The sequence below is a fragment of the Pongo pygmaeus genome, chromosome 15, assembly GCF_028885625.2.
Source record: "Pongo pygmaeus isolate AG05252 chromosome 15, NHGRI_mPonPyg2-v2.0_pri, whole genome shotgun sequence".
Taxonomy (NCBI): Eukaryota; Metazoa; Chordata; class Mammalia; order Primates; family Hominidae; genus Pongo; species Pongo pygmaeus.
The window spans coordinates 37585725-37596081 of record NC_072388.2 but is presented as its reverse complement, the minus strand read 5'-3'; the positions used below and the strand labels follow the sequence as shown (position 1 = coordinate 37596081).

The window sequence follows — 10357 nt, the reverse complement described above, 5'->3', positions numbered from 1 at the left end:
GTAATCTCCAGTAGGAAGACTACTGCATGTCAGCCGGGCGCGGTGGCTCATGCCTGTAATCCCAGCACTTTGGGAGGCAAGGCAGGCGTATCACGATGTCAGGAGTTCGAGACCAGTCTGGCCAACACAGTGAAACTCCCAACTCTATTAAAAATACAAAAAAAAAAAAAAAAAAAAAAAAAAAAAATTAGCCGGGTGTGGTGGTGTGCGCCTGTAATCCCAGCTACTTGAGAGGCTGAGACAGAATTGCGTGAACCTGGGAGGCGGAGGTTGCAGTGAGCCGAGATCATGCCACTGCACTCCAGCCTGGGTGACAGAATGAGACTCCATCTCAAAAAAATAAATAAATAAATAAAGACTACTGCATGTCTTTACCCCCTGGGAAACTGTCATTACTTTTATATTCTAACTTATTCCTTGTGTCTCATCAAGTGCACAATTCCATGGTTCTCTGAACATTAAGTTCCATAAAATTTTAGTTCAAGGATAAAGCACTGATCGGAAACAAAAAAATCTAAAATCTTGTATTTAAAAAATTAAACCTTCCAACCTAAAAATGAATACCACTTAAAAATGTTAGTACAATCTGTTATTAAAATTCCTGTGCTCACTTCAGCAGCACATACTAAAATTGGAACACAGGCCAAGAGTGGTGGCTCACGCCTGTAATCGCAGCACTTTCAGAGGCCAAGGCAGGAGTAACGCTTGAGCCCAGGAGTTCGAGACCAGCCTAGGCAACATAGTGAGATCCTGTCTCTACAAAAAAAAAATTAACTGGGAATGGTGGTGCACACTTGTAGTCCCAGGTACTTGGTAGGCTGAGGTGGGAGGATCCCTTGAACCCAGGAGGTCGAGGCTGCAGTCAGATGGTTTGTGCCACTGCACTCCAGCCTGGGTGACAGACTAAGACCCTGTCTCCGAGAGGAAAAAAAAAAAACAGATTAAAATGGCTCCTGCACAAGGATGACATGCAAATTCATCAAGCATTCCATATAAGAAAAATTCCTTTCACATACTATGATCAGTAGCACTTAAATGAAATTATTGAAAATTACTCCTTTCCCCTCAAGCATTCATTATACCCCCATTACTACCCCTCCTATAGTAGAGCTTCAAGCCAATACTAGCCTTTTCTATAAGCTACATGAATATTGTTCAGATTTTCCAGGTACAAATCAGTGGACAAAACTTAATTTGTACAAAGGATTTTAGTGCATACAAACTGTCATCAAATAAGGTGCTTTTTAACCAGGTTAAATTTTATGATCATCCCTTTAATTCACTATTTACCAACCTCTTTCCTGCCAGGGCACACAGGAAATGAAACATTTTGCTGGATAAGCCACAGATGAAGGTACTAGTGGCGGAACTGGCTCACGGATACAGATTGCTGTGCAAAGCTCTACGCATTTACTGTTTTAATAATTACTCCAATAAAAGAATATTTAAAAAGAGATCTTTTAACACATCCACTTACACAAGTGAGTTATATACACACAAAAACTAACTGGAAATACTTCACATTTTCACTGTAACCATTTACTTGTCAAGGGAAGGCATAATGAATATTCAAAGTCAAGGCTAAAGCTACAGTGTTAAACTCAAAGAAGGTTGCAATTTAAGTGCTCTCTTGTATAAAGCATCAGAAAGTTAATACAAGTACTAGTCTTAAGCAGTCACACAAGTCTAAGCCACATTTATTTGCACATGTATAGTAATGGCCAACAGATACTCCAAGTTCATACAAATTTGTAAAACAACAAAGTTAATAATCACTTGGTACACTTGTGTGTTATCTTGCTTACATATTAAAACCTAGATGAACTTCCTTCATTTTGTGGACTTCCATACAATACTTCCTTAAACAAAATTCTTGAAAACACATATCGGCATGTTTCAGTTAGAGCCAACACAAAGTTAAGACAAGACACAAACTCAAAAACCAAGTTTGAAAGATACTTTTCTACCTCCCTCCCCTAGAAAGAAGTGCTTTTCTTTAACAGATGTATGTTATATCACACAAGTAACCATGAAGACAAAAGAATGACGCTCCTATCATCAGGAAGAAAATGCCAACCAGATCATACTGTTTAGTTATCTACCAAACATATGGTTAAAATATGAGAAACGGGGGAAAATGCTTAGATTAAAATAACAAGGGAGAATAGAAAATAGCAAATGATTTTAAAGAGAACTGTTCCCCCTCAAAGCTGCAAAGCTCTGACTCTGACAACTAAAAATTGTCCAAGGCAAATAAAAACGAGGAAACCTTCAAAAACATTCTAATCACGTGCAGTATCTAGTGTTAAAAGCTGAAAATGATAAAGAGGATATTATACAAGTGTCAACGAGGACATCCCAAAAATAATGAAATAAACACACATTTATTTCTACAAAAGCAATGTATGATACAGAATTAGAAGGGAACAGACTTAAAGATTTGCCTATTAAAATATACAGATTCTTACTGAAGAGTATAGGATATTTAAAAAAGATGACAAGGGATGTTAATCTTTTTTTATTATTATCATTTTTACATATTTTGGAACCTCACATAATTTTGATAAATAACTCTTACAAAATTATGCAAAAAGTACAAGAATGTCTGGTAAACAAACAGTCTGTATTTTCCAAAAAGATTTTTTACAACATGCAATTCTTAAGGCAGCATCCTCTTTACAAGGAAAGGTAATCCTTTTATATCAAGAAATCTTCTGCTGCAAAGAATGGCTAAGCAAGCCTGGCTTCTTCCATTAACGCCTTTTGTCTTTCCTGTCTGATTTTCGGTCTCTTTCACTTCTTGAAGATCTTTTGCCTGATCGACTACTCTCTGATATAGACCTCTTTCTGTCGGACCGGGAATTCTTATCCTTTGATCCTTTTGTATCTCTACTACTACCACCTTTTGAAGATTTGTGACTTCTTTCTAGTCCTGAAGTATCCCTTCTCTTCCGATCCACGCTCCTTCTGTGCTTTCTATCTCTATTATGTCCCCGGCCCCTACTCCGACTTCTACTCTCACTACTACTACTAGTGCTGCTGCTACTATCTCTGCTGCTGCTGCCACTTGTACTGGAGCTGCTACTGGAACTACTGCGACTGCTACTACTTCCACTGCTGGAACTACTTCCGCTGCTGCTACTAGTTGAACTGCTACTAGAACTGCTACTGCTACTGCTTCGACTTCTACTCTTGCTTGTTTTATTTCTAGCTCGACCTCTACTTCTGCTTCTAGTTTTGGTTTTGCTCTTGCTCTCTGGATGTACTGTCAAGACTGGCTCTACTGGTACCTCAGTGAGTTTTACAGACTCTACAGGAAACTCCTTCCTCTCAGGTAGTAAATGCCCTTGCTCCTGAGTAACTTGGGGTGTTGGCTGTAAAACAGCTAATGACAAATTCTCAGGCTGAGAGGGAGGCTGGGACTGGAGTACTGGTTGGGACTGGGATTGAAGCTGAAGCTGGGGCTGATGCTGGGGCTGAGGCTGAGGCTGAGCGACAGGCTCAGGCTGGGGCTCAGATTCTTTTTCTTCTTTTTCCTCAGACTCCTTTTCCATGTCTAAAGCACTGACATTCTCTTTCCCAGGAGAAAGGGATTTACATTCTTTATCTGGCTCAATTTCAAATTCCATTTCTGGTTCCAATTCTTTGCTAGCTTCATTTTCTGAAGGTTCTACACTTTCAACTCGATTAGTTTCCATTACCTCCTGGTCAGCAATTACATGTTTGACATTCTCAACCATCTCTAGCACATCCATAACTTCTTCAGGCTGACTATCCTGCTGCTTCTCACTTTCCCTTACCTCAGTTTCCTCCTCCATCTTAACCTCTATTTCCTGTTTTTGTTCTTCCTCCTCCTGTTCTTTCTCTGCATCACTATGAACAATCGCTATTTCCTTTTCCTCTTCCTCTCCTGCTTCCTCTATTTCTACATCATTGTGCTGATTACCTGTCTCCTCCAACTCTTCCTCTCGCTGAGCCACCTTACCCTCTTCTTGTTCCGCCTTCTGTTCTTCATTACGCACCACCTGATGCTCTTTTTCCTTCATTGATTGTCTTCTAGGCCTAGCCTCCATTTTATTTATTTGTTCTGCAAATTCGATGCGTCTACCTTCAAATAAAGCTAAAGAATAAAAATTTACATGTGTAAAATTTACCGATTAAGAAAATTCAAAGCCACAATTTTACAACTGGTCACAAATTGTCATTAAGCTTCATCTGAATTTGTTTTTGTGAAGTTATGACAAAAGATTATGGCAATCAAGTAACCACAAACTGACATAAAATTATAAAAGCAAAGATCCATGGGAAATCTACATACTAGAAATTGTGGCAGACAAAACTAGACATTTTCTAACTGATAAAGAAGAAAACAGATCAATCTTTATGTCTGATGAAAAATAATAAAACTTCTGTAAAACAGAACCAGTTTTGGCATAAAATCATATACATTAATTTTTCTGATCCCAAAGAGACAAATCATCATCTTAGCAGTGTCTATCCTTCCATGTGTTTTCCATCTAGAAACTGAGTTGGTTTTCACGTGTCTTATTAGCATTTTATCAGAACAATAATAGCATGCAAAAAAAAGTAATTTTATAGAAATGCTTAAGGAATACAGATGCATAAGCACTGTCTATAACTTTCACATTAAACTCCATCATGATACAAATATTCCTATACTACAAACTCACCAGCATTTCAGAATGTATCTTTTTTTTTTTTTTTGAGATGGAGTCTAGCTCTGTTGCCCAGGCTGGAGTTCAGTGGCGCAATTTCGGCTCACTGCAACTTCCACCTCCCAGGTTCAAGTGATTCTCCTGCCTCAGCCTGCCAAGTAGCTGAAATTACAGGTGCCCACCACCATGCCCAGCTAATTTTTTTTGTATTTTTAGTAGAGACTAGAGACGGGGTTTCACCGTGTTAGCCGGGATGGTCTCGATCTCCTGACCTCATGATCTGCCTGCCTCAGCCTCCCAAAGTGCTGGGATTACAGGTGTGAGCCACCACGCCCGGCCTAGAATATATCTTATTTAAAAAAAAAAAAAAGCAAACACAGCAAACCAATCACTGAATCATAATTATTTTAGAAAACAAACGTGTGCATATGAACATATTACCTTACCCACTATGAACAATTCAATGGACCTCTTCACACACTTACCATTCATTTTTCTCTGTGACTCTTCTATTAGTTTTTGGGTAGCTGGACACATTCTTCCAGGAATATAAAACAAATGGGGCTTTGTCTTAGTTCTTATATATTTAATTATTTTGGCATTATGTTCATTCCATTCTTCTTGCTAAAGTAAAGGTAAAAGGTCAGTGCTTTTGTAAACACAAAGGATTACCAATCTTAGAATTCCAAATTACCACTCACCAGCTGCGCAAGCTCAACTTTCTGTTCCAAAAGCCGCAGTTCTGTCTGTTTAGCACGCCTCTCTTCAAACAGTTCTCTCCTTTCATTTTCAACCTGCTTTCTCTCTTCTTCTGCCTGAACTTCAAGTTTTTGTTCAATTTCCTGGCGCCGCTTTTGCTAAAAGTTAAGTAGCCTGCTTTAATACTTATGTGTTGAAATAGTTACAAGAAAAGGTATATATGATTTCAGTTCAATTATGATAAAAAGTTATTACACATACTAATTACGTGAAACATTAGAGGCAGGTAGATCATCTGAAGTCAGAAGCCAACACCATCTCTACTAAAAACACAAAAAAATTAACAGGGCATGGTTGCACGCACCTATAATCCCAGCTACTTGGGAGGCTGAAGCAGGAGAATCACTTGAACCCCGGAGGCGGAGGTTGCAGTGAGCTGAGTTCACGCCACTGCACTCCAGCCTGGGCAAGAAGAGCCAAACTCTATCTCAATTTTTTTTTTTTTTTTAACACCATATAAAGGTACCTGCAGGCCGGGCACTGTGGCTCACACCTGTCATCCCAGCACTCTGGGAGGCTGAGGTGGGTGGACTGCTTTGAGCTCAGACCAGCCTGGGCAACATGATAAAACCCCATCTCTACAAAAGAAAAACAAACAAAAAAAAGGTATCTGCATATGCTTCACATTTTTCCTTTTTTGAGATGGAGTTTTGCGCCTGTTGCCCAGGCTGGAGTGCAATAGTGCGATCTTGGCTCACTGCAACCTCGCCTCCAGGGTTCAAGTGATTCTCTTGCCTCCGCCTCCCAAATAGCTGGGATTACAGGCGCATGCCACCACAGGCGGCTAATTTCGTATTTTTAGTAAAGACCGGGTTTCACTATGTTGGCCAGGCTGGTCTCGAAAAACTCCTGACCTCATGTGATCCACCTGCCTCAGCCTCCCAAAGTGCTGGGATTATAGGCGTGAGCCACTGCACCTGGCTGCTTTACATTTTCAATTCAGGATACCAACTAACTAGAACTTAGCACTTGGTACTGACTGTAATTTGTCTTTAAGGAAACGGAGACTTGAGGTTTTTTTTTCACCTATCTAAATTTCAAGGCTATTAGCTATGATATCAACAACTGTTATATTCCAACACAATGTTTAAGTAAGGCTGTTCTATAAAAAGTTAAACCAAGTTTTTGCTTGGCTTTGTTTCAGGTTTACAATTAAGTCTTAAAAGAGCTTTAAGGCTTTTTTAAAAAAACATTAATCTACTACTTTGATAACTTAAATATATGATGCAAAACAAAACTTGGATAAATACCCTTTCAGTAGCAACAGTGGATTCTTGTTTAAATTTTTGAAGGGTACCCATCAACAAGCCAAATATTCGCCGGTTCCTAAAGAACAGAATAAGAAAATTTACTGTCAACAGGATCCATTTCATTTAAACCCATCACTTTCTAAGAAATACTACAGGACGCTTGAACAATCCCTTGATTTTCCTTATAACTGCATTATTTCACTGGTTTTTTTCCCCCAGGGAATTACCTTTGCTTTCCCTTTTCATCCATATTTTGATCCTGGATAAGGTCTCTACGTGTGCGCTCTTTGGAGGTAGCTACAACTGAAGACTGCAATGCTGGCTGCAGAAAAAGAAAATCTCAGTAATTTAACTAGCATATGAATGGTGCGCTTTTAAATGTAGTAAAGTGAAGGTACTACATTCATTTAAGTTCTTGCAATCTCAATACCTTTTTAACATCATCATCCTCTGGGTCGCTTTCCTGGCGTGATTCTCTTCTGGTCCGACGCTCCCCGCCCAGCCTGTCATAGAAAATATTAATTTTTTTGAGACAGGGTTTCACTATACCACCCAGGCTGAAGTGCAGTGGTGCCACCACGGTTCACTGCAGCCTTGACCTCCCAGGCTCAAGTGATCCTCCTGCCTCATCCTCCCAAGCAGCTGGGACTACAGGCATGAGCCAGCATGCCTGGGTAACTTTTTTGTACTTTTTGTAGGAATGGGATTTCACCATGTACCTAGGCTGTTCTCCAACTCCTGGGCTCAAGCGATCTGCTAGTCTTGGCTTCCCAAAGTGCTGGGATTACAGGGATGAGCCACTGTGCCTGGCCAAAAATTAATTTAAATGACCACTGAGGTATTTATGTAACTGCACACCAAGGGCAAATGCCCTCTCTTTCTAGGACTCGTTTCCAGAAGCTTTGTTCTATCAAGTCTCCATCCCATTTTATTCTCTCCTCCAGCAGAGAAAGGATACTACAATGTGTGAACTAACGCCCAAACCAATTTTGCTCTCCTGTATTTTCTAAGTATTTCAAACTGGTTAAGTTTTTCAAGTACAAGTCAGAAAAAATGGTACTAATTGACAATTTTTCCAATTTTACTCTTCACATGACCTTTATTTTGATAAAATTTAGGTTATCATGAGTGCAGAACTGCGTTTTGAGGGAACTGATAGTCAACTGTTCAGTCAAATACCAACAGAACTGGGGGCGGGGGAAGTGGCATACGACTCAATTTTAATATTGCTCTAACAGAATTATTGTTAATAAATATTTATATTTGTGTGGTACCTCAGAAACTAAAGAAGCCTTCAGGAATCTTTTTTTAAACCTACCTACTGACTGCCCCTTCAAGGTCTCTCTGTTTGGCTGGGGGTCCTCCTCCACTATCTGAGAATCCACGCCTGCAATTTAAAATGTTCAGCATAAAGCACTTGAAATACAAGATAAATGGTATTTCCATTTGACAAGAGAATATGGTTAAACTTTCAAAAATCTTTCCAACTAAAGTAGCCTTAAACGGGCATTCATTCCAAAATGCTTTTATAGTGTTACTTTATAAGAACTAAGTTCACTCAAAATTGGTACTTAATATATTCTTCAACCTCCAGTTTTTCAGGATAACTGTATTTATACAGAAGTCTAGTCTATTACAACATTAAACAAAACAAAGACGACAAACACTGGGTTACTGATTTTATCACAGGTTTTGTTCAAACCAACATATTTAGTAAAGTACCAGTAGTTTCAGCATGAGTAAAGTCCAAAGGAAATCTTACCTCAGTAATAAACTACCACGTCCTCTACCTCCACCAGGACCAGAAAGGGCCAGCAATCTGGCTTGGATGGGCCTGTAAGAGATTTACAAATCAGTGCAAGATCATATGTAGACACACACAGTTGCACCCAAATACTTACAGAGATGTGGATCATAAGGAGAAAAATCACAAAAGTTCCAAAAAGATAGTTTCAAATAAATCCAAATGTCTGAAACAGGACAGGAACTACTATTTCATTTAACTTCCTCGTTTCTCCAGGACCTATGTCACAGAAATTATATTCACCTCGATGCCCCCACACATTAACAAGCCTGGATCAGGTCCCCACCCCGCCATCCCCGAGGAGGCTGCACGTGGGCAAGAGGCTGGGGTGAGGCGGCGGGTCGCGTCCCGGAAGGGTCTCGGGGCCAGCCCGGGGCCGGGTGTCCGCCGGAGCGGGAAGGGGCTTTGTGCTGCAGTTCCGGGCCTGCAGGGCCGAGGGCGGGAATCAGCAGTCCGGGTCTTCTCACAGGCCGAGAAACCACGCCGGCGCACCCAGGCTTCACTCTCCCTCCTCAGGGACCTGAGACCAGCCCTCTACGGTGGGGGCCTGGGGCCTCTCCACCTCAGCGATAACAGGGTTTTACCCGCCGCCCCGCGAACAGGCCTCGAGGTTCCAGCCTTCTGAAGGCTGGCCGCCCTCCCCGCCCCCAATTCACCCCGACCTGAGGGCTGCCTCTCCGAGCTCCGAGTTCCGAGTTCCCATTAGGCCCTTACCTCACGTCATTCGGATCCCGCCCCGTGAGCTTGCGAATATTCTCATCCACGTTCTTAAGGCTCTCTTTGGCCTTTTCTAGCTGTTCCTGCAAAGTTCTCACTGCGACCGCCATCTTCTCCCTGCAGCAGGCTTAAGACTGCTTTACAGGCCGCGCCGGGCTATGCCGCGCCGGCGAGACGCGAAAGGACTGACAGCCAGGCTCAGCCAATGACGATGAGCGTTGTCTTCCGGCCTCAACCACTCAGCGACCGGAAGGGGGAAGAACCTGCAGCCTTTGTGACTCAGAGCCAATGAAAAGTCAGCCGGGCAGTCACCTCCCTCCCCAGTTAGCTGCGGGTGCCTGGATCCCACTGCTAGCGCAGAGTCAGGGCGGGTTTCACAATCCCTGAGTTCTCGGAGACTTGGGCTCGCGAGCCTGCAGTTCTGGCAAGGAGAGCGCGGAGTTTTCCAGGCATTTTAACCTATGATGTAATGTGCCTTACACCCTTTTAACGTGATCACATCAGAGTGGGACTTAGCCAAGCCTCCTTTTCTTCCTTACTCTCACCTTGGTTAATTATTTAATTAGGAAAGGGCGCGGCTATTCCGTTGGTGCGCATGCTCAGAGAGGGGGTGGGCGCGTGCTTTCCTCTATTAGGTTAATTTTTTTTTTTTTCATACGGAGTCTCGCTCTGTCACCCAGGCTGGAGTGCAGTGGCACCATCTCGTCTCACTGCAGTCTCCGCCTCCCGGATTCAAGCGATTCTCCTGCCTCAGCCTCCTGAGTACCTGGGACTACAGGCGCGCGCCAACACGCCTGGCTAATTTTTGTATTATTAGAGACCGGATTCCACCATGTTGGGCAGGCTGGTCTCGAACTCCTGACCTCAGGTGATCCGCCTGCCTCGACCTCCCAGGGTGCTGGGATTACAGGCATGAGCCACCACGCCCAGCCTGATTAGGTTAAAGTGAGCAGAGGGAAGACAAAAATGAAAACTAGGAAAAGTCATTAATCATAATGGCTAACGTTTGTTAGGGGTTGATCTTGTTCCCGACCCTCTGTGAAACTGTTTACATGCCTTATTTCTCACAAACTGAAAGTGTGGATAAAATGTCTGTTATTACTCATAAGGAAATTAAGACTGGAGATAACATAACTGTCCTTTGGTCACGC

At 42.0% G+C, this 10357-nt stretch overlaps 1 protein-coding gene across 1 annotated transcript; it reads right to left on the bottom strand.

The window, feature by feature from the left end:
• Window positions 1–1679: 1679 nt before the first annotated feature.
• Window positions 1680–10139, bottom strand: PNN (pinin, desmosome associated protein). Its single transcript, XM_054449493.2, has 9 exons — window positions 9204–10139; window positions 8448–8519; window positions 8004–8072; window positions 7116–7188; window positions 6913–7007; window positions 6686–6761; window positions 5378–5533; window positions 5162–5300; window positions 1680–4120 (listed from the first exon to the last, which is right to left on the bottom strand). Exons 1-9 carry the CDS (start codon window positions 9314–9316, stop codon window positions 2754–2756), a joined length of 2160 nt encoding a protein of 719 aa, XP_054305468.1. The 5' UTR covers window positions 9317–10139; the 3' UTR covers window positions 1680–2753.
• Between the last annotated feature and the right edge of the window lie 218 nt (window positions 10140–10357).